Genomic DNA, 23,821 nt, shown 5'->3' with positions numbered 1-23,821 from the left:
CACCACAGTATGGTTTTAATGCCCCGTACTGCGTATCTACCCTTTCCTGGTTGGATTTTTTCGAGATGCATGTGAGTGGTTGAACAACAAAGCTTAAAGAAGGAGATATTTGAATCCAGGGTTAGATAAAATACTAAGAGGAACCAGTAACATGAAAAGATTTGCCTTTTTAAGGTGAGAAGAGTGCATTTTGCAAGATCAAAATTACAACACTCATTTATTATATTAATTTAACTATTGACATTGCAATCATTTTTATATTTTGTTATGAATTTATTTCGTTATTCAAAATTATGAATTCTTAATTTTCTTTTAATTTTTAGAGCACATCAAACACAAATTAATGAAAAGTAGTGGAAGAAATAAAAGAAATTGAAAAGGGTAAGTTGTATGTTTTTTTATTGACGAAAAGAATTCTTTTTTTGGAATGGAAGAAGTTCAGATTGTAGATCCAGCATGCTAGAAAAGTCATACTCTTTTCCCTTTTATATTTTTGTAAAAAAGTGATAAAGATCTTACCCACCACTACATCATGTGCCCACAGTTTAAACAAAATAATAATAATGATAATAATAATAATAATAATGGAAAGAGAATTCCTGTCATTGTCCTACATAGGAGAGTGTCACATGGATTCTTAATACAAAAATATGATGCTATTATAGTGTCATCTATTTGTTTCCTTCTCTTGAAATTTTATTCCATCTAGGCAATGGCTGCTTCTCAAAATAATAGTATCTTGATCTAAGTAATGGCGTTTCTGATGAAGATAATAATAATAATAATAATAATAATAATAATATCGTCACAACAACATGCAACCAGCTTGACATTAAAACAAGCAGACAGAATTTTCGGTGATGGGTGGTTTTGACCCTTCGTGGGAGAGTTGCTGGCCTAATTGTAGAGTCTCAACCCGAGAGACTTATCAACATCACCTATTTGCCTATTCGTGTCAACAATTTGGGTATGAGACACACACCCCCATTATTCTCTCTGCATAAGATTCAGTCTTACACCGGCATCTACTTTTTTACATAATCTTAATTTCCTGTTTGATTAACACTGAAAACGTTAAACACAAATCTTTAACGTTGTAATCCTTGGGGGCTGTCTCCTAAACAAGGATCTTAGTAATCACCGTGTAGTTGCCAAAAGGTTGAACCAGTCCTCGAGTTGATCAATTTTAGAATGTCACCTCACAATAGCCTTTTCTGGCGGTATCAAGCATCCCAATGTTTTAAGTTTAACTTCACTAGTGCAACTACTCCTCACAGTGAAGCTCCTTAAAATCCAAAAGTGGCGTGTAAAAATAAAAGTAACTGATCAACAAGAAACAAGTTGAGGAAAATCATCTTTCATTGATATACATGGCTTATATACAAGTTACAGTGTGTGGGGGTGAAACAAACTCTCTCTCTCTCTCTCTCTTCAACCTCCAATAAGCTTTTGCTCACCGGGGTGACATCTTCCAAGGACTAAAAATTAGTAAAAATTTACAATTACAATTCCAAACAAAAGCTAACATCTAACTAATTCTTAGACATCAGTAACGCAAAATTTTCCATCCATCCTGTTCTGAACAGCTTTCACAGCAGCAACTCTAGCAGCAGTGGCAGCCTTGCTTGCAGCAATTACTGTTTTGTTAACCTGGTCATCCACACGTTTAAGGTTTATAGCACTCTCTGCTGTTTTCCTAGCAGCCTGCAATTTATAACACATTATGAGGAAAAAAGAAAGCAACCTTTGCAAAGGGATTACAACAATAAGGCAACCATTACAGTTAATAGTAATTATATGTACATAACAAGTACCTGAACTGCTCGAAGAACAACATCGGATAACGGTGGTAAAGGTTGCTTGAGGTTGCCAGCATCCCATTCACCACATCTTCTGTCACCGTTTCGAAAAGTGTATGAGCCAATACCTTGCCTACGACCCTCGTGCCACGCTCCCTCATAACAGTGGCCGTTGGCAAAGTGGTAGACTCCAAATCCATGTATCTTGTCTCCAAAATACTCTCCAGCATACCTATCACCATTTCTGCAGCACGACAATTCCCCCAAAAATAAGACTTTTGAAAAACAACATCCAAAACCTCATGTATTATTGTCTACTCTAACCTTCCAAGAAACAATGAATGCTAATTACAGAAGGATTCAACTTTGCAATGCCACCCATTAGTAGACAAAATCATGCATCATCATCGAACAAGCCGCATGAATCATCAACAGAAATACCAATCACAATCGGTTATCTAACAACCAATACATCTAAATTAGATACAATACGAAGGACTAATTTCATCAAAAAGAATATAAGTGGAACTTAGTTCAAGTTCTAGAGAGGTATGCAAGAAGACAGAAGAAAGCTCATAAAGTGGCAGTGGAACCAATAAATCAACAACTCAAAAGGGGGGAGAACAGACCGAGTCCTCCCAAGCAATCCTTAATTACAAATCAAAAGAAAACAGAACTATCCAGAAAATCCGGATCTTCAATGAAAGGCAATGACCAGAGCAAAGCAAAGACTAAATCACACCATGATCAAATAAAAGAAACCAACGATACAATTAGCACAATTGAGTACAAGACATTAAAAAGGAAGAAACTGACCTAAAATGATAACAGCCAAGACCGTGCTTGACCCCATACTTAAACTGACCAATGTAACAGCTAGCATCCGAGCAAGTCTGAAGCCCCACGCCATGGCTCTGACCGTTACACCACTCCCCGGAATAAGAGTCCCCCGTGTAGAATCTATAAACCCCATAACCGTGTCTCAACCCCTGTCTATACTGACCCCTATAGCGACTCCCCCTCGCCCAGCTCTCAATTCCGTACCCATCGTACCTTCCATCCACCCAATCCCCTTCGTACCTCCCATTCACGAAGTAATGGTACACTCCACTCCCGTTGCTCCTCCCCTTGTGAAACTCGCCCTCGTAAAAATCCCCATTGCTGTAAAACTCCACCCCTTCCCTCACTATCTTCGCCGCCTTCCTCCCCGCCCCGGCCGGCTCTCCGATGAACCACTGCACAGGCCTCGCCGCCACCGCCTTCGAAAATCCCAACCGCTTCACATTCTCCTCCCATGAATGCTTCGCCGCGGAAAAGGATCTATGAATCAGACCCTTGTTCTTGGACACAAAGTAGAGCGCCACGGCAACGAAAATCAGCGCCAGTAAAACGTTCTCCGAGGAAGACACCTCGAGGTAGAAGAAGTAGAGCAAGAGCGAACACGAGCCGAGGAAAAAGACTGCCAGAGCGGAACATACTGATGACCTGTGGGCTTGGGCTCGAGGGCGCTGTCGGGCTTGGGGTTTCTTGGGCTTGTTGTTCTTGTCGTCGTCAACATCGAGGAGTAGCTTTTCATGTTCCTGCAATTCGTGTTCCTCTTTGGTGACGATGGAAGAGAGGCTGTGGATGGAGGATCGGATTGCCGGGGAAGAACAACTAAGGAGCGAGGAGTGGGTTCTGGTAAGCTTGCTCCCACTCTTCTGATTTTCCATGTTGGTGGTCTTCATTCAGATCGACGTTTCCAGTGCCGGGATATTGTCCTCGCCGGCGACATCTACGGGAAGCATTGGATTAGAGTGTGGCGAAAAACGACACGTTACGTTACGGCACTGCGCAGAAGGTTCTTGAAAGAGAGAAGGAAAAGTAGCGAGTTGTTGTTCGGAGGGTAGAAATGAAGGGAGCGTGGAGTGGGTGCCGGGTTTGGTGTATTTATGGGGCATTCACAGAGAGGACTTAGATTCCACTTTAGCCGTTGGATGTTCAGATTGTGAGACTCTCTTTCTGGCCGTTGGATGGTTTGGGTCCGATCTTGACGGGTAGATATGGTCGTCCGATTGGGATTGATTCGGGGTCGTGCCTTTTTCGCTTTACTGTACCTGGCCGGCACGTGCCGCCACACTTTATTTAATTTTATTTTCCATCTGACTCGTTCGCTTCAGGTTAATTCTGGCCCTCCCTTAATCACCCTTCATTTCGGGTTTTTCACTTTATATCTGAGGATTATATCCCATGCTTCGCGCTCTCCTTGCTCTACCATCTATGCCCTACAAAATAAGTCAATTTTCTGTTTTACCTTCTTCTTTTTAAATTAAAAGGAAAACAATTCAACTTTCTCTTTCAAGGACTCTCTCCACTTTCCTTTTAACATTTTTTTTTTATTAATTAAATCTTAATCAAATTATCATTTTTTACCATTAATAACTATTAAAGAGTACATATAATTAACATTCTTTCTGTCATATATGCTCATCCACTGACAGGTCAGGTAAACACATATAAACACAGATACTAATTACTTATTATCTCTCATGTGGGGATTAACATTACTTTAAATTTTACTCACAATTTTTTTTATATAGGTCACATTTTATGCATATCCAATAATATTTATTAAAAAGATTATGATCCCCAAACGAAATTCCAAAAGTTACTTTCTAAACTATAAATTCAAATAATATATAATTTTAAAGGATAAAGCTGAACAAAATTGAATTTTGAAAGTAAAAGTAAAATTATTATTTTTTAAATGAATCCAAATAAGAGTTGTAAAAAAAATTACCATGATTTATAATATTAAAAAATAAAAGTTGTAAAAATTAACATTTAGTACTAGAAACTTAGCCACTATTCAAGCAGGATGTAATGTATTTATAACAATATATATTTTATATTTTTATTTTACTTTTAATTATATTTTAAAATTATAACAATATTTAATGAGTTTTTTCATTTATATATATAACAGTATTTAAATTCAATTTTTTCAACTACCAAAACTCACTGTATTTCTTTTGTCCAAAGTTTATGCACACACCAACTAAAAAATATGTATTTGTTTGTAGTTTTAGAATCTTACATATATTAAGATGTATTCATGGGATTAGTATAAACAATAAAAGTAACATGTATTTTTACATGGCTTTGGATGGGGTACTCATAAAAGCACTAATATCTTTCCTTTTTCTCATAACTGGCAAGGGATGGAAGAAGTGAAAAGAGCAAATGCCAAAGATGCTTCACTATTGTTTGGTGTTTACCCTTCTTTGGATTTTAAGCCTTTTTGTTTCTTCTTCTGGAGTTTTCCTTGGTGCACAAAATTATTATTACACTTGGCAAACAAAATAAGTATGTAAGCTCAACATTTTCCAATACTAATTAAGGACGTATATAGATATAAAGCAGAAGACACGTACAAGGTAGATACCAACTTAAATGCATTCAGGCTATGTCACGTGTATATACAATTGAAATGTAACACTTTGGTTTCATTCAGTGTAATTGTAATTCTACTTTTGATTCATGCTCTATTTTGAAATTTGAAATGTTATCTTTTCTGATGATCAAGGTTGAAGATTATGGTTGAGCATTCACAACATACTTGGGTGCATTGAACAAGACTAATTTATTTGTAACCCCTTTAGTTGGGTAGTTGTTTTACTCACTTCTCTACACTGTAAGTTCATTGTAGGTTTCCACATCAGTGATGGAGTTAGTCTTGAGAATTCTGGTCAAGTCAAATACGAGTGAATTAAAGTTTACATTTGAAAGGAATGGGAAAAAAAGCTTATGAGTAAAAAATACCTATCACAGGTGAAATGTTTTAAAGATTTTGGTCAACAAAAATGTTATATGAGATTGATTATTTCATTGAATGTAGTTATCCATGATCATAACAAGTTGCCTCCAAGTGGATGGCTGGAATGATGGACAGACACAGATGATTGATGAATCCATGTGGAAGTCCCTTGTGAATGAAGTATGTGTGCATGTTGGGCCCTTATTGACAGATCAAATACTTCAAAAGCTTCTTAATAGTTGCATTTATAGGAACAATTAAGAATTTTAGTTAGAAGAAAAGTTCCACCTCTAGTGATGTCAAATTTCAATTTCTTTCAGACATTTTATTTTAATAAATTAAAATTTTAAATTTATATATATTTTTAAAGAAAATATATGTAGTGTGTGTAATTTCTCTTCAAATAGAATGTTCATTTACTTTTTGGTAGATATTTCCTTTTTTTCTTTTTATTTTTGGTGTATTTCCTTCTTCTTTTATCACTTTTTGATTTTTTTAACTGGTTGTTATTTTTTAATGTGAGTTTTGTGTATTAGTGGGAGTATTTCTATGATGGTGGTTTTCTTTATTGTGTATAATTGAGATAATAAAATATAGAATAAAGGGCTGGTTATCAGAGTCAAGATGTTGTAACTTTAACAAATACTTAAATATGAAATAAATAAATAAAATTTACACCAAACAAAAATTCCCTATTATATATATAATACAAACATTATGAATCCAATTATGTTTTGATAGATTATATCATGTTAATCAAGTAGAAAACCTCGTGATTATAACAGTAAACCTTATGGAGTATGAAGTTCGCTTGTATAGTTATATATAATTGAAGATATGGTTTATTTTTATCTCCTTCAATTTGGAACAAAGATATTGAATAAATTAATTTGAAGAATGTTTAAATTTGATTGTGTAAAAAAAGCATTTTTCATTAAAGATATTCTTAGATTATTAAAAAATATAATAACATTTATAGTAAAATTTAATAAATGATAGATACGAAATAAATAACCACTCAACACATCCGTGAGAAGAACTAATAATTGGTGAAGTAACATGAAAATTCAATTATTTATGATGGAATGGAATGGAAAGGAAAAAAAAAAGGAAACTTCAATACAATTTTTGTAATGTAATGAATGACACGAGGAAAGGATAAAGAAAAACGAAAAATATGTGGCTGTAAAAGGGTGCAATAATACTGCGATACGAGCTTGTAAGTTGTAACTATCAAATATGCTTGTCCTGTCTTCCGTTACAAAGTACAAATAATTCACACTTCATTCAAACTTACATGTAGCGTTGCTCACTCTACCAGTAATGTTTTAATATTTCCCTTTATATCTGGTTTTGGATCAGTTTCAAACTATGTTTCTTAGACATTACACCTTATTTTTAATTTTTTCAAATTGATGCAAAATAGTCTATTTAATCTATAGCCTGAATATGCTGGGATGAATAAGATGAGGAGCACACACAATTATTACTCCCCATAAGGCTCAAATTAGAGAACCAAGTATCATCCAAAGACAACCCACGCTTGGATGGAGCCAAGTGTTTATGAGTGATGATTGATGAGTCAAATCCAAAGGGTTGGGATCTTGTCATTGTCTCTCTACATACATTAGTTGCAGGCTATAGAAGGAGTGCAACTGATGGATTATGATTACTGGTTGGTAGATATTGTTGGGCCTAATGTGTTTATGTAATATTGCCTTCTTTATTGATGTAAACAAAACTCTTGTTCACTTCCATTTGCTTCTTATTTCATCATTCTCCCTAAACGATTCTCCACTTCCTAATAAACACAATTCTTCAGAAAATATAGTTTTGCTTGAATTTTCACTGGCTGAGATTCCCGGAGTTTTATTAGGCATACTAGACATTAGGTCCTATTCAAAGTTAATCTGGTTTAGTTTGAAATTTAGAGGTTTAACGCGTGCCTGTAAACACAGAATCATAGGACGAGAATTAGGAAATAAAAACAAAAAGTTGCACATCAATTGCTGTCGTATGATAGGGGTGCATAAGACGTCTACCCTCCTAGAGATTATAACACTCCAAATATTCAAGGAAATAATTAAGGAGCCATGTGTGCTTGGTTATTGATTCATTGCAGCAAACTAAAGGAATAAAAGGCTTAAGAATCAGGCGATAAGATTCGGTAAAAAAAGTGATAAAGGTTCATGAAAATACATCCCATAAATATAAAAGTTAAACAACTCCGAATGTCATCGCTTGCTAGGTGGTAGGTAGGCATGATTTCTAGTTATATTGAATGTACCCTTCACAAGAAAAAAAAAACTGGCGGATAAGTAGGTAGTAACTAAAGACTGCAGGGCATATCCAGTTCCATAAACCAGAAGTTATTACAATCCTACATATATCACAACTTGATAATGCGTTGGTATCATTTTCTAAGCTTCTCTTTCATCCTCTCAACAGCAGACCTAATAGTTTCCTCATCCTTGGCAAACGTAAATCTGACAAGATTCTTTCCATCTTCTGGATTCAAGTAAAATACACTAGTAGGAATGGCCACTACTCCCACCTCCTTAACTAGGTATTCACAAAATGCAACATCATTTTCCAGTCCAAAAGGGGTGTGATCTACAACCACAAAGTAGGTTCCACTGGACGGGAATACCTTGAAGCCAACAGCCTTCAATCCCTCAACCAAAATAGCTCTCTTTGCCATATAATCCCTCTTCACCTCTGCATAGTAAGAGTCTGGTGCTCTCAGAGCTACCGCAGCAGCACACTGAAAAGGATGGGAGGTTGCAAAAGTGAGGTATGCATGTGCCTGACGCACTCCCCATGATAAGTGTGGGGGTGCTATTGCCCAACCAATTTTCCATCCGGTCAAGGAGAATGTCTTCCCCATGGAATTCATTGTCACTGTCCTTTCGAACATCCCAGGCAAAGAAGCCATCGAAATGTGCTCCATATCAAAAGCCAACTTATCATAAACCTCATCCGTGAAAACCAGAACATCATTCTCAATGCAAAGAGATGCAATGCAATCAAGCTCCTCGCGAGTGAACATCTTTCCAGTAGGGTTGTGAGGTGTATTTAAAAGAATGGCACGGGTATTCTTTGAGATGGTGGACTTCAGCTCTTCAATAGGGACAGCAAAATCTGGAGGACGCAAAGTAATGCTTTTGACTTTTGCACCGGCCATAGACAAAGTAGCCTCATAAGAATCATAAAAAGGAGCAAACAGAATAACCTCATCACCGGGATTTATTATTCCTAGTACAGTTGCAGCAATTGCTTCAGTGCATCCAGATGTAACAGTAACTTCCTTTTCGGGGTCTACCACTAATCCAGTATCTTTCTTAAATCTCTCAGCAATGGCAATGTTAAGGTCTGGAACTCCATAACCCCGGGCATACTGATTTTTCCCATCCCTGATTGCTTGAATAGCTGCTTCCTTCACAAAGTCTGGACCATCAAAGTTGGGAAAGCCTTGACCAAGGTTTATGGCTCCATGTTTGATGGCAAGCAAGCTCATTTGAGTGAAGATTGTTGTCTGAAATTTCTCTAAGCGCTTTGCAATCTGACAAAATCAACAGGAATTAAAGTAAACATGCTGCTCAACTATGAGCTATGAAATTGTCATACGTATCATGTTTTCTTTTTGGCATTATTTTGGTCAGTAGATGCCAGGTACAAAATACAACCAAACTCTCTCTTCCCCAAACCCTCTCCTCTTTTTTACCAGGTAAGATATAATCTTAGTTCCTTGCACTACAAGGTTTAAGTTTTATTCACAGAATATGATCAGACAATGTTTTTCATAAACTCTGATAGAAAATTAAGGCATGTTAAACAAATTTTAACACAAAACTTGTTTTTATTTTTCCTTCTTATTTTCTTCTTCTTCAAGTGTATATGAAAAAAGTTATCCAAACATACTCATAAAGATGCTAGCATCATCAAATAAGTTGAAACTGAATTGTAGCAAAGACAACCTTCACCAAATAACTAAGTAATTCAAAAGGGATATGAATATAAAATAGACATATTCTACGGTACTCTCCGAAATTTAAAGATTTTGAGAATGTAATTGAGAAAATTCCCCCTCCCTCAATCTCTTCCTTGGTTCCCCCAAACCCATTCATCTATTGCCCCAAAAAGACAACTATACCAAAACCCTTAAATTTGTTTGGTAACATAGCAACTCTATAGATCAAAGGAAACGTAAGAACAGGGGTGATTTATAATGCGTGAAGGTCCCATTCCATATGTGTAGAACACAGCAGCATGCATGATGTAAATTCTAAGAAACAGGTAGTCAGCAGAATTAAAAGCTGAGATAAAAAGATAATACGATTCACATTCAGACATCTAATTTAACACAGAACATTAAAATATTCTTGCATAATAAAGAGATCTGAAAGGGGGAAAATAACGAACTTGCAGAGGCTGATGCGTTTTGTGGGTGACGGTGTCGTTCTGAGTGGGAACAGTGGACATGGTGGCGGCAATGGAAGATGGGAACTTTGAGGTTAGAGAAAAAGAGGGTGCGAGAAGGTTATTGAAGTGATTTGAAAAGCCTAAGAACTTGGATGAAGGCGTGAATCTCATGAGTATATATGGGGAGTTAGCATAGACCTGCTGCATTGGACTCAAATTTGATTCTTTCTACTAAACTTTATGCCTCGTGCTCACGGCTGCCCGGGCTGCCACTGTTAAAGATAAAGATATTTAAAAAAATAAAAAATAGGGGTGTCATTAATTATATTTTAAGTTTTATTCTATAATTTCAGAAAAATACTTTGTTTTATTGTCTCTTCTAAATTAAATTATTTTTATTAATCATATAATTTTAATTAGCATTATGTATCTCACAATTCATTATATTAAGCTAAAATATATAATAAATTAACGAAATATCAATTTGATATATTGGAAAAAAAAATAAAGAATTAAAGTAAAAAATGTAAACATAAACAACACAAAATATAAATAACTATTTTAAATTTTTGTTAAAATAGAAAATATATAGCTTATTGTAAAATAATATTATTACCGTTAAATATTAATAATTTAAAGAAAAAAATAATCATATAATTATGTGATATTTAATTACTATTTAATGTCATTTATATGAGCTTAATAGAAAGGATTAAATTATATATTTTTAAAAAAACATAGAACAAAATTAATATTTTTAAAAACCATCAAACTAAATTTACTATTAATCTTAATATTGAGATAATTGCACCAAATTTTTATTAGTAATAGAAATTATTTTATATATTAATAAATTTAGTTTATAAAATAATATTTAATTTAGTTATATAATGATTAATTATTTTTTATTTTTAAAATAATTTATATTTAAATATTTTATTATATTTTCTAATAATAAATTTATCATTGCTAATTTTATAAAGTGTTTATTATCATATATCTTATTTTTATTTAACTATTTCGTAGAGTCGCAATAAATTAGACTTGTTAAAGGAATCGGTTTGACTTGATCCAATTTAATTGGTCATTTAAAATATTTTAGTCTCTTTTTACAATAAATTATATTTTTTTAGTAGTATGATCTTATGTCAATTTAACAAGTCGTTTTTTACTCTTTTGAAATAAATATAAAAAGAAAATAATTCTAAATAAAAAAAATATGTTTTCAAAATTTAAGTCTATTAATAAATTAACTTTAATTTAAAATATAATGGTTTAATATAAAAATATAAATAAATTGTAATATATGCATGTATTTAAAAAAAATATTATTTTATAATGTTGATTAATTGATAAACTTACATGTCAATTTAGTCTAATTCTTTTTAAGTTACAAATTAAATAAGTTGGATAAAAAATATTAAGTTAAATTTAAACCACAATTATTTTAGTTCTGAAAGACAATAATCATGTTCATTCCACGAAAAATTATCAAAGTAATGTAATTTCCTTTCCAAATTATCAGTATGGATAATTAAAAAAACAAATAGGTAAATTGTGCTTAAAATTATGACATTAAAATGAAGTTGTGTTACTAATCAAAATTTGGTTTAAACACATGTACGTATGTCATGCTTAACACATGTTCTTTATTTGTTTTTAATTTTTTAAAGATATTGTACTTCTTATTTTATTTTTTGCTAAATAATGGATTCACTACAATATTTACAAATTGATATATTTAGTTTATAAAATATAGTTTTAATAAAAAAAATTAATTTTATTAGTTTTGTTTGAACTTTATTAATGATTTAAGTAATTGAACACATTTGCTATTTAGTAATTGTTACACGTATTTATTAAAGATAAAATTAATATTGATATGCAATTAACCTTGAATGATAAACTCATGTGGTAATTATTAAAGACTAACACATGCTTAATTACTTTAATCATTAATAGAGTTTAAATCAAACTAATGAAATTAAAATTTTGTACTAAGATTGTTCTTCTTCTTTTTTCTTAATGAACTAAAAATGAAATATGTTAATATTTATTGTAATAAACCGACTATTTACTCTTTATTTTTTGTATATTGACACGACTTTAATTGACGAATCAAATTTGTGCACATAAGCACATTTTTAATGAGAAGAAAATTAATCAAATTTTTAATTTTTAATATGATTTTAATGAGTAAAAGTTGAACAAAGTTGTCATGCTTGATATGACTTTAATGAACCAAAATTGTTTTCAGTTGAACGACTTTAATGAAAGTCAAACTCGTCTTCAATTGCACAACTTCAATTTGTGACATACTATTGTGAAGTGTATAAACTTGTCTTTGGATTAGAAGTATTGTTGTTGAATTAGACCATAACTATTAAAAGTATTATGCAAGAAAAAAACACCTTTTTATGACAATGTATAATTCAACTTTTGCTTGAATTTGTTTACACTTGATTCAATCTATTATTAAAAAGATTGTTTGTATGTGACATTCTTTTGATTAGAAAAGTCTAAACTTGAAAAATACCAAATGTTATTTTGGCTATTCCAATAATTGAAGAGAAATGAAGAATGGAGTTAAGTGCCTAACATATTTATCCTTAATTAATTTTATGTTTCCATGTAATAGATAAATATGAAATAAAAAAACACTAAGTGAGAACTGTCCAAGATGGATTGAGGAAGCTTCAAGGAAGTCAAGCTAGAAATCAAGTTGAATCCTCTTAAGAATGGTTATCAAGCTTGTTGAGAAATACCAAGTGGAGATCCACCTACAAAAAGATTATTTGATGTTCAAAAGTATGAGCTAGAGAAGTTTTAAAAATATTAGTATATGAGTAAAGAGAGTTAAGTGAGTACTTCCTATGAGACCAAGTGTATATTTATAGGCCTTTGGATCTAGGTTAAAATTGATTAAAATGAGTTATTTATTAAGTACTTTCCGTTCGATCAATTACAACCAAATTTGTTATGTATCTTCGAGTCTTGGAGGTGGGTAAAATATCTTTGAAAATTGAAAAGTCAGGTAGTACACAAGCCACCCAATCTCGAAATCCATAAATAAGGTGCATGTAGACTAATTAGGTGGATGAATGAACTTTAATGTTCATTGAGTTTAGTTTACGTTACTATTTCCAAGGTTGTGTTTTTACAACCATCTTAAAGGTTGAAGCTTTGCGACCTTATCTAGAGTTGGGGCTTTTCTCAACCAGACTCTACTTAGTATATATCCAATAATTGTCTGATGATGTTATCTCAACAAACTTGATGTCGAAACATTGGTGTCGTTTGTGAATGGATAAGTGGTTCAAAAGACGAACTCTCGTTCTCCTTAGACCTTGACTGAAGGAGTTTATTCTTGTATACTCAATATTCTCACGTTGCTTAGGAGTTGAGGTCAAGGACAATTTAAAAACACTTGCCTCCCTTAACCATTTGAGATGACTTTTAAGGAAAAATTGTGACGGAGTTTCGAGCTCTAAAGTAGACAATACCTCGGATGCAGTGATTGCCCATAATGATATTATCTCAATAAACTTAAGTTTGTAACATTGACGTCGTCTGTGAGAATGAAAAGGTGATTCTAAAAATGAACCATTATTCCCCTTAGACCTCGTCTTGGGGTTTTGTTATGGTACACTGAATAGTCTTACATCACTTAGGAGTTGAAGTCAAAGACAATTTAAATATATATGTGAGACCAAATGTATATTTATATGGATGTTGATACATTGACACTCTTCGCAATAAATACACCCATTTCACAATTCATTAAATTAATATTTTAATTATATTTAGTTTATTTTTAATACAAAATATTATTATATTATTTTTTGAGGTTGTCAAATGAAAGTGTTTCACTGTTGATAGTATCAAAGAATTATTTTCCTATTTATATTTCTTTGAGTCTAAGTTAAAGTATTTAGAGGTGATTAAGATGAGTTGGTTATTAAATACTTCCCATTCAATTAGTTACAATAATTTTTTTTATGTGTATCCAAGTTACTCAGGATACAATATCTCCAAATATTACAGTAGTACAACATGAAAAAAAAGTTGTTATATATGATAACAAATTAATTTTAGATTTAATTTGTGAAGAGTATTTTTTACTATTGTTGACCTATGTTTTATTTACTAAAATAATTGTCCAACTTCTCAAACTCTCAAGTTTTCACTTACAATTTACAATTTCTTATATAAGAGTCTTAGTCCTATGATTATTATACAAAGGTGAATTTGTATTTGTATTGTTTAAGGTTACAGGATTTGTAACCCCCATAGCGAAGGTCGTCTGATCGGCTAAGGATAAAAACTTCAAGGTAAAAAGAAATATGCGACAAATCATGTATTTCCATTTGTATGATTATAAATATTAAATGTGGCCTATTAATAATATAGCTCATGACAAATTGTATAAATAAATACATCACAAAACAAAGATACGCAATTAATATAACATTCATTACGCACCGAGTATCAAACTCTTACTTGAGCATGAAGTACCTTTTGCGGGTACACTTCCAACCATGAGCCGAAACTTAAGATTAGGGAGTGTAGAAAAGAAAAAACAAAGAACGTATGAGAAAATAATTATTCAACTGGTTAGTGTCTCATCCTTCTATATAATAAAAAAAGTATTAAAATGATGGAAGTAAAGATAATTATAGCTAATTAAAGTAGTGTCAGATTTTTTTTTAGTAACTTTGTACATGTTTCACCCAAAATTGAATTTCTTCATTTTTTAAATTGAACTTCCAAATACAACTTATCCATTTATATTTTTTTATTCATCCGTATTATTGATAATCAAACAATAAAATTGAACCACTCTCATAAGTTAATTATCTCATTCCATCTTTTATCTATAAGTCTCAAAGACAAGGAGTATATTTGTACATTGTTTAATATCATAAACACATCTTAATGAGTGAAAAATTAAAAAATAAATTTTATTAAAATATTTTATCTCTTACGTTATCAAAATAATTACTTTAAATTATTATTTTTTTACTTTATTTTCAATATCATATTTTTCATCAATGCTAAATAAATAAATTTGTATGATAGTTATTTTAAAAATTATACTTATTTTTACTGAATCAATATTTTACAGTCATAATAGTTAAAATAATATTTTAAGAAATACTTTTTGAAATTATAATAAAATAATATATACCAGTAAATTTGAAAGTTTTAAAATGCATGTTTCATTACATTAGATTGTTTTACATTATATGTAAAAGAAAATAAAATATTTAAGAAGTTGTAATTTTTTTTAAATGTAAGAAAATATAAAAAGGCATGTTTATAAAAAGAAACATTAAAAAAAATTCTAAAAAAAATAAAATACAAAGCTATAATTTGTTAGAAAAAGAATTTCAGATTTTTCTATCCTATTAATCTTATTATAAAATTATTTAAATAAGAAAAACGTGTTGCCTTAAACGAAAAAATAATTATTTGTTCTTTTCCTAAACAAACTACTTTGGCTATATAAAAAAAATACAAACTTATTTTGAGTAATACACTTTTACGGGCAAGTCCAAGTGGTTAACACAGATATTTTTTAATTTATAAATAATACTTCAATAATTTTATAAAATAGAATGAAGTATTAATTATGTCAAAATAAAAATATCATATACTGACAGTATAAGCACAATACAAAAAAATATTTTCAAAAAGTGATTCTGAAAATATTTTAATATTAATATTTTCTCACTAAGCTTAGATTTTAAGAATAATTATTAGTATTTTGGTAATTTATTTATACAAACCTCTGCACAGCTGTAAAAAAAATTCTGAAAATTGATTTTTAATATTACAGCTAATACTCTAAGTAAAAATAAACCTTCTAAAATTTGTGCAACTACTTTTTAGTTAAAAAAAACTGAATTCTAGTTCGCTTAATATCTGTAAGAGCATTTGGTAATTTTGAAACTACAACATATTTTTTTTTTTAAATCATCTATGGATAGTATTTGGTAATTCAAAGACAATGTTATACGCTATCTAGAATTCTTAAATTAAAATGAAAACCATGTTTACGTCATCACAAACTTTGTTTGCAATAGAGTGTTTGTTTAGCTTATGACCAAATTAAAAAAAAAAAATCATGGTCGTTTAGTTTATGACCAAATTAAAAAAAAAAAATCATGGTCGTGAGCAGATTCGAAAAGATATTGGCATTTGTGGTGAGAATATTTGAGTAAACCAATGAGATATAGATTGAGGACTTTAGGATCTAAATGATTAAATGGTGTCAATGTTGTCACAGTATCAAAGAAGAAAAAGAAAATGAAAATATTAAAATATAAATTTTAAATTTAACTCAATTTTATAAAATTAATTTATAATATAAGATTTGTAATTATTTATATATTATAAAATATTTTTATTTTTAATAGATATATAAATTGATTATATGTTAAAATTGATATCATTTATATTATAAAATGTTATTATTTTCTAATAATTGACGTGAAGTATCAATTAAAAAATTAAAATAAATATAATTAGTATATGAAAGGGATGTTAAGGGAATATAAATGTAACCATTTGTATATCAATCCTATGTATAAATACGGATGTAATGTATATGTGTTAAATAGTAATTAACACTCTTTACTGCTATAATATATCTCTCCCTCTCTCACTCACACGCTCACTGTAACATGTATCATGAGTTAGACAATTTTTTTTATGAAAAAGTTAAGTAACATAGATCTCTTTTAATTTATAAATAATTTTTCAAGGATTACATAAAATTATTTTAAACACTAACTACATTAAAATAAAATATAGACTGAAAGTATAAGTTCAATCACTATTTTTAATATTTAAATATAAAAAGTAAATATTTTATAATTTGGTTTTCAAAATATTTGACTACTAATTTTTTTCACTAAAATAATAAAGTTTCTAAAATTTTGCAATCACATTTTAACTAAAAACAGAATTCTATAAGTGCATTTTGTTTTTTTTTAGCTCCAGTGAAAAAAATATTGTATTTGGTAGTTTAAAAAAATGTATGTTAGGATTATTAAATTTTCTTTGTAGTTTAAAATATAATTTTATGAATATTTCATAAATAAAAATCAGTGTATAACTAAACGTCTTACAAAGTCTTAAGAAAGTTATTTTCCACTTTTGGGCTTCTTTACTTCGATAAAAAAGAAATAACAAATTTAAAAAACATCTATTTTAAAGTCGTTGTCCATGTGATAATTTTTTTTGGATAAACTTCCAAATTTAAAATATTTTCTACAAATAAAACTTCAAATTTAAAATAAGAATAAAAAGGAAAGAAAAAAAATTAAATGAAAAGTAATATTATTTAGATTAAATGAATTAAAATGAAAAGAGAAAAAATACAGTGAAATATTTGCTTGAGAAAAAAGAAAAGAGAAAAATTATAATTTTTTGGTAAAGACAAAGTTACCTTTATTATAGTGATAATTTATATTTTAAAATATAATAATATTGGTTTAAATAATGTGAATTAATACTGTAAACCAAAAAATATAGTAATAATTTTTTTGAAGTTCATATAAATAGAAGTAGAACAATGAAAAGTAATAAACACACTCATTTATTTTGATCGAGTTTGAAATCCATAATAAGCTGTTTTTTTATTGTAAGAGAGAGGAATTTGGGTACATTTTGACACAGAGGAACTTGTGTGAACCTTTATGTTAATAGACAACATCCCAGTAAAAAAACACATTTAATTGATTATATTATTTGACTTAATCTATTACATATGATGTCTATTTCACATAATCAACTATGCATTAACACATAACTTATAATAATAATAGAAGAAATTGACCAAACCATTATTCTATTAAGGCGATATCAGTTTTTGCAAGTAACATGTGAATTTGACTTTTTCATCCTTTCTCACCCATTCAACAAAGAAATCTTCCTTCAAATCTATCATTCAAAATCAACTCAATCCAAACCCAAAATTTTCATTCAAATCACTCTAATCCATTCCACGTAAGAGTACGTCATATCCAAACAAAGATTAAGTTTTATTTTTTTAAAGTATAAGTACTCTATTAGATGAAGGAATACTTTTTTTTTCTAAATTACTTTTAGTATATAATTTGAGACAATGGTTTTATAAAGGATGGTGACAGTTCGACATTAAATAGTGAAAGACATTCATCTATCTATATTTAATATAAAATATTATTATAATAAGTTGTCATGTAAATGTTACTTAGTTTTGTAGTGTTAAGTGAATATTTTTCATTAATTAAGTGTCAACAATTCACCACCCGCTGTTAATGAATGTTTTTTATATTTAGAGTGTCAACCTATCAATCATTTATAACCAAGGCAGACACCAAATATATAGAGATTCAAACTTTGCTTTTATTCCCACATTGGACCATGATACCTTGACACAGTAAACACATTATTAACCAAACATTTGTTTGGTAATATAAGAAACTTGGGACATTAGGAGGTGTAAAGTTCTATTTTCCACTCCACAGTCCCCAGAATTAAAAACTCAACACATAAAAAGATCATGAATCTTGGGAAGAAGAACATGCAAACAAGATGTTGGCAATGGCTAGATATGGTTGAAAATCCAATATATAGAGGACTTGATCAAGCATTGAGATCATTTTCTAAGTTTCTCCTTCATCCTCTCAACCGCGACCCTAAGAGTTTCATCATCCTTGCAGAAAACAAATCTGACTAGATTCTTTCCCTCTTCTGGATTGAAGCTAAACACACTGCAAGGGATTGCCAGCACCCCCACCTCCTTAAGCAGATATTCACAAAATGCAACATCATTTTCCAATCCAAAAGGGGTATGATCAGCTAAAACAAAGAATGTTCCGTTGGGTGGGAATACCTTAAAGCCAACGGCCTTTAATCCTTCCACCAAAATAGCCCTCTTTGCCATATAATCCCTCTTCAGCTCCACATAGTAAGAGTCTGGCGCTCTAAGAGCTACTGCAGCTGCACACTGCAAAGGAGTGGCGTTTGAGAAAGTGATGAAAGAATGTGCCAGTCGCAGTCCCCATGTCAGGTGTGAGGGTGCTACGGCCCAACCAATCTTCCATCCTGTTAAGCTAAATGTCTTTGCCAATGAGTTCATTGTCACGGTCCTTTCAAACATTCCAGGCAAAGAAGCTATTGAAATGTGCTCCATATCAAATGTCAACTTATGATAAACTTCATCAGCAAAAACTAGAACATCATTCTCAATGCAAAGGGATGCAATGTCATTGAGTTCCTCTAGAGAGAACATCTTTCCCGTAGGGTTGTGAGGAGTATTTATAACAATGGCACGTGTACTCCTTGACACGGTTAACTTCAACTTTTCAATCGGGATAGCAAAGTCTGGAGGTTGCAAAGGGATGCTTATTATTTTTGCACCAGCCATGGCTAAATTGCCTTCATAACAATCATATAAAGGAGAAAACAGGATAACCTCATCACCAGGATTTATTAATCCTAAAACAGTTGCAGAAATTGCTTCTAAGCACCCATTTGTGACAGTAACTTTATTATCAGGGTCTACCACTAATCCAGTTTCTTTCCTAAATCTATCAGCAATAGCAATGTTTAACTCCGGAACTCCAAAGCCTTGTGCATACTGATTTTTCCCATCCCTTATTGCTTGAATTGCTGCTTCCTTTATAAACTCTGGACCATCAAAGTTGGGAAAGCCTCGTCCAAGGTTTATGATTCCATCTTTCTGGCTGATCAATGCTTCCTTAGATCTCTGGAACTTCTCTAAGCGCTTCGCAACCTGACAATCAAAGAAAAAAAAAAGAATCAAAGTAAGCAAAAGGTTCATGGGTCATTTTTATGCAAAAATTCTTCACTTTCTACCAGGTAACAAGATTTAGTGCTCACTCCTTGAATCATTGAGAATGTCTGACGAGTTAACATAACATCCTTGAATAAACCTGTACCGGTATGGGCGAGGCCGAGGTCCACCTGGCTGCCCGTGGCCGAGTCCACATGACCGAGACCAGGGGAGCTTGGCTGAAACATTAGAAGACTTGGCCGAGAGGCCGAGAGACCGAGACCTTAGAAGACTTGGCCGAAAGGTCGAGAGACCGAGACCTTAGAAGACTTGGCCGAGAGGCTGAGAGACCGAGACCTTAGAAGACTTGGTCGAAAGGCCGAGAGGCCGAGACCTTAGAAGACTTGGCCAAGACCTTATAAGACTCGACCAAGACCAGTGGAATTTGGCCGATGGCCGACCCACACCATGGGAACTTGGCCGACGGCCGACCCCTACTACAGCTAACGCTCAAACCAAGATCAGTGAACTTAATCCATCATCAAGAATTAGGTAATGCAACCCTAAGCGGTATCCACCTCGATAAGCGGGCCCAACAAGGTAGGCCCATTAGAATAATATAAATAGCGCGCATTCCAAGGAGTAAGGTATGTCATTTATTACTGAGCTGACCACCCGCTTTACTGACTTGAGCGTCGGAGTGCCTTCGCAGGTACCCACCATCCGGTGATTCGTCCGATGACCGAGTGCCGAGTACCGAAGGATAAGCAAGAGGACGAGAAGAACCACAGTTCATCACCCAGTCACCTGCCCGACCGAAGGAAGGAGAAGAAGACTTCAATAGTTCTCTAGGTCTCATCTCCCTAGTAGGAACAAAACCAAATTAATTGTAGCAAATATATATTATATAGTATAAACCGAATGGCTCGAGGGGATTCAATGAGTTTCTGGATTTTTTCTTGTATGTTTCTCAACACTCAGACAAAAGATTGCCTCCAAAACCTTATTGAACTTTCTCATTTATAGGGGTTATTCTTCCAGTTCAGAAACTCTCTTTCACAACCACTCTACACCGTCACTATCTGTCCCATACATTCTCATTCTGGTGTTCTCTCTCACACGAAGTACACTCTCAAAAACACAATAGTTGGTTAAAACTTTCATTACCCAACTTAGAAACACACTTGATTCCCTAGATTTATATGTGATCAACAGAAGCATACAAATGAATTCTTCAACGATCAGTAACTCTAAGAAAAATATTGCTTTATTCAAAAGTTAGATCAAATTACACACATCAGTTTTGGAAGGGCAAGATTAAAAAAAAAACATCAAATGTGGGTTTGACGCATGATAAATAGACGAACGAAGAGAAATGTTAGGTATGGAGAGAATCAAGAGAACTCAACTGCAAAAGGATTATGCATTTTCAGTGGAAAGCAGCGGAAAAGGTTGAAGAAAGTTCGGGATTACACTGTAACTTTTGGAGTCGATACAAGAGTTTTGTTATTTTATAAAAATTATTTTTTCGAGTATTAATTGTTCCATAAAAACATAAAACTGTTCCAAGTTTTACACTATTACGGTTTTTATGTAACAAAATTATTGATGGAAAACAAAATAAAATGAAACAAGTAATGGGTTCTGTTTTGAACAGAGAAAGAAAATGATATTGTGAAAAGGATGAAATATACATAGCATGAGTGCAACAAAGTAACAGAAAACAGTTACAGAAGTAGTTAGAAACCTGGAGAGGGTGCTTGGCGGTGCGATTCTGAGTGGAAAGAGAGTTGACGGTGAGAGACATATGGGAAGGGGGTTGGGGATAGAAAGAGAGGGGAGGAGGGTGACATCAAAACCTTAATATAAGGTGGAGGAGACTTGAATCTCATGAGTTGGAAAATCATAATTTTATTTTAGTTTTATTAGTTAAATATAATATTTTATTATTGAAATGATTGTAAGGTAGAAATGGGAGAAAAATAAAAGTGTGAAACAAACATTATTTTTTAAATAAATGTGTTTTTGTTTAACTAAATGAAAAATGTACGGGGAGATCCGAATAACCGACATCATGTGATGGAGTTCGATTATTGGACGGATCAATCTCACAAACCCAATTACGTTTAAGTAGATTTAGTGAGACTAATCAGTAATTAAGAACTAGATAATGTATTTCTAAACATGACTCAAGTTCCATAATCCAACCAAATGAGAAAGGTCTACTAAAATAATATAAATAACACAAATTTCAAGATCTAGGTACGTTATCATATACAATACCCTGACAACTTAGTGTCGAATACTAAATTGACTTGAGCGTTAGAGTGTCTTCTGCAGGTACCATCTGAGTATGGGTTATGAGAAGAGCGAGAGGTAAAACGGGTGGAGAAGAGGAAGAAGCTTGCTTGGAGAAAAAGTGAAGTGTTATCCGACCGACTGACCAAGGGAGAATAAGAAGTTGTCTCAATAGTTCTCTAAGCCCCAACCCCCGTTCGAGAACAATTGGCGTCCACCGTGGGCCGAGAGAATTCGTGTGAAGAACGTTAGTAGATGGTATCAACCCGCAACATGATAAGTGAGAGAATGTCTGAAGCTGAGCAGATGACATTGTTGATGTCTCTGTAGAGAGAGATGGTCGAGATGAAGAGGAAGAATGAAGAGGTTACCTGGAAGAATGAAGAGGAGATCCTAGCTCTCCAAAAGGAGAACGAGGAGATGGAGAGGAGGTTCGTCGAGGGGGGACCGTTTGCTGTACCGACCAACCTTGTCAGTAGATCGTTCACCTCCCCTCCCGACCCGAAAACAGCTGAGGAGATCAGGGACAAGGAACTCACTCAAAGGTCCTCACTCAAGAGATGGATGGTGAGTCCCATCCAAACAAGTCGGTCCGCACGACCGGAACCCTGGACTTGGTGCGCCTACATCCTTTTACTAATTCTGTAATTGGGGTACCACTGTCAGATAAGTGGAAATACTTCAATAGGGATCACTATGACGACACGACCGACCTGAACGAGCACATGAATGTGTACACTACGCACATGAGTTTATACACCTCAGATGACACGGTCATATGCTAAGTGTTTTCCACATCGCTAAAAAGAGGAGCCCTGAGTTGGTTCACAAAGCTCCCTCCCATCTTCGTCAACAACTTTGCGATGTTGATGTCCAAGTTTGAGACGCAGATTTGATGGCAATGCACGAGACGCTATGTGGGAGCCACGTGGAGTGCATGAAGGACGCCCAATGTGAAGTTATCGAAAGGAAGGGAGACATGCAAATCGGAAAAAAGACAAGAGTAAAAGAAGAAAAATGGACGCTCGATAGGAGGCCGACCCATACACATGGTATTCGTTAGCTTGCAAGGCTCGACAATCATAATGCCGTGATTGGCATTTGACTTCATAATTGGAACCCTCCCCAAAAATTCAGAAACAGAAGTCTAGTTCACAAAGCACACAAAGCAGGAGGTGATCCTAGTCACCTTTGGATCCATCCAATCAAACACCGGAAGGGGGGATGGGGGCCAGGGGAGTCCGACCGGTCGTGGCACCTTCCGGATCATCTCCACTGATGACGTCCTCCACAGGGTGCAACGTCTGGTTTGCACCGACCGACAAAGGCACGGTCGTGGAGGAGTCGGGAGAAGACGATGACGATGAAAAAAAAGACGAAGGAAAGGGAAGAGTAGAAGGGGGAGTCGAAGAAGAGGATGTAGGACGAGATAAGGAAGACATGACTAACCTTTTGGAAGATGAATGAAACAACACAACAGGACGAGGGATGTTCGGATGTCAAAGCAGTGAATTATAGCAAAAGAGCATTGTCTCGACACTATTGAGACCACTATTTATAGCCTAGGGGTTCGGGAGGCGAAGCGTCACATCCATCTTAACCGTTAGATCTCGTTTGATCCAACGGTCCTCGTCAAATAGCGCCAAAAAATTCCTCATCAATGCACGTCACGTCACGCGCCGCCCCACGTCACATCAAGCCTCGGGAAGTCCAATCATC

At 33.1% G+C, this 23,821-nt stretch overlaps 3 protein-coding genes across 3 annotated transcripts; all 3 read right to left on the bottom strand.

The window, feature by feature from the left end:
* Positions 1-1,341: 1,341 nt before the first annotated feature.
* LOC137820972 (uncharacterized) lies at positions 1,342-3,705 on the bottom strand. Its single transcript, XM_068625335.1, has 3 exons — positions 2,616-3,705; positions 1,815-2,043; positions 1,342-1,704 (listed from the first exon to the last, which is right to left on the bottom strand). The coding sequence occupies exons 1-3, from the start codon at positions 3,524-3,526 to the stop codon at positions 1,540-1,542; spliced, it is 1,305 nt and encodes a 434-aa protein (XP_068481436.1). The 5' UTR covers positions 3,527-3,705; the 3' UTR covers positions 1,342-1,539.
* A 4,033-nt stretch (positions 3,706-7,738) lies between these two features.
* Positions 7,739-10,294, bottom strand: LOC137820684 (Pyridoxal phosphate (PLP)-dependent transferases superfamily protein). Its single transcript, XM_068624867.2, has 2 exons — positions 10,018-10,294; positions 7,739-9,157 (listed from the first exon to the last, which is right to left on the bottom strand). The coding sequence occupies exons 1-2, from the start codon at positions 10,222-10,224 to the stop codon at positions 8,009-8,011; spliced, it is 1,356 nt and encodes a 451-aa protein (XP_068480968.1). The 5' UTR covers positions 10,225-10,294; the 3' UTR covers positions 7,739-8,008.
* An 8,097-nt stretch (positions 10,295-18,391) lies between these two features.
* LOC137821620 (uncharacterized) lies at positions 18,392-21,696 on the bottom strand. The gene is made up of 2 exons (XM_068626302.2): positions 21,552-21,696; positions 18,392-19,804 (listed from the first exon to the last, which is right to left on the bottom strand). The coding sequence occupies exons 1-2, from the start codon at positions 21,609-21,611 to the stop codon at positions 18,665-18,667; spliced, it is 1,200 nt and encodes a 399-aa protein (XP_068482403.1). The 5' UTR covers positions 21,612-21,696; the 3' UTR covers positions 18,392-18,664.
* Positions 21,697-23,821: the final 2,125 nt, after the last annotated feature.

The sequence above is a fragment of the Phaseolus vulgaris genome, chromosome 9, assembly GCF_051622355.1.
Source record: "Phaseolus vulgaris cultivar YP4 chromosome 9, ASM5162235v1, whole genome shotgun sequence".
NCBI classification, from domain to species: Eukaryota; Viridiplantae; Streptophyta; class Magnoliopsida; order Fabales; family Fabaceae; genus Phaseolus; species Phaseolus vulgaris.
Note: the sequence above shows the minus strand (reverse complement) of the source record. Positions and strands in the feature narration are given on the sequence as shown.

What these genes read in the sequence shown, in the direction of transcription:
- LOC137820972 (XM_068625335.1), bottom strand. Translation starts at nt 3,526, where the DNA reads ATGAAGACCACCAACATGGAAAATCAGAAGAGTGGGAGCAAGCTTACC. An exon ending in CTTGGCTGTTATCATTTTAG is followed by an intron (nt 2,044 to 2,615) that starts GTCAGTTTCTTC and finishes GTCGTGCTGCAG; the next exon opens with AAATGGTGATAGGTATGCTG. An exon ending in TTGTTCTTCGAGCAGTTCAG is followed by an intron (nt 1,705 to 1,814) that starts GTACTTGTTATG and finishes TATAAATTGCAG; the next exon opens with GCTGCTAGGAAAACAGCAGA.
- LOC137820684 (XM_068624867.2), bottom strand. Translation starts at nt 10,224, where the DNA reads ATGCAGCAGGTCTATGCTAACTCCCCATATATACTCATGAGATTCACG. An exon ending in AAACGCATCAGCCTCTGCAA is followed by an intron (nt 9,158 to 10,017) that starts GTTCGTTATTTT and finishes TGATTTTGTCAG; the next exon opens with ATTGCAAAGCGCTTAGAGAA.
- LOC137821620 (XM_068626302.2), bottom strand. Translation starts at nt 21,611, where the DNA reads ATGTCTCTCACCGTCAACTCTCTTTCCACTCAGAATCGCACCGCCAAG. An exon ending in CCGCCAAGCACCCTCTCCAG is followed by an intron (nt 19,805 to 21,551) that starts GTTTCTAACTAC and finishes TTTGATTGTCAG; the next exon opens with GTTGCGAAGCGCTTAGAGAA.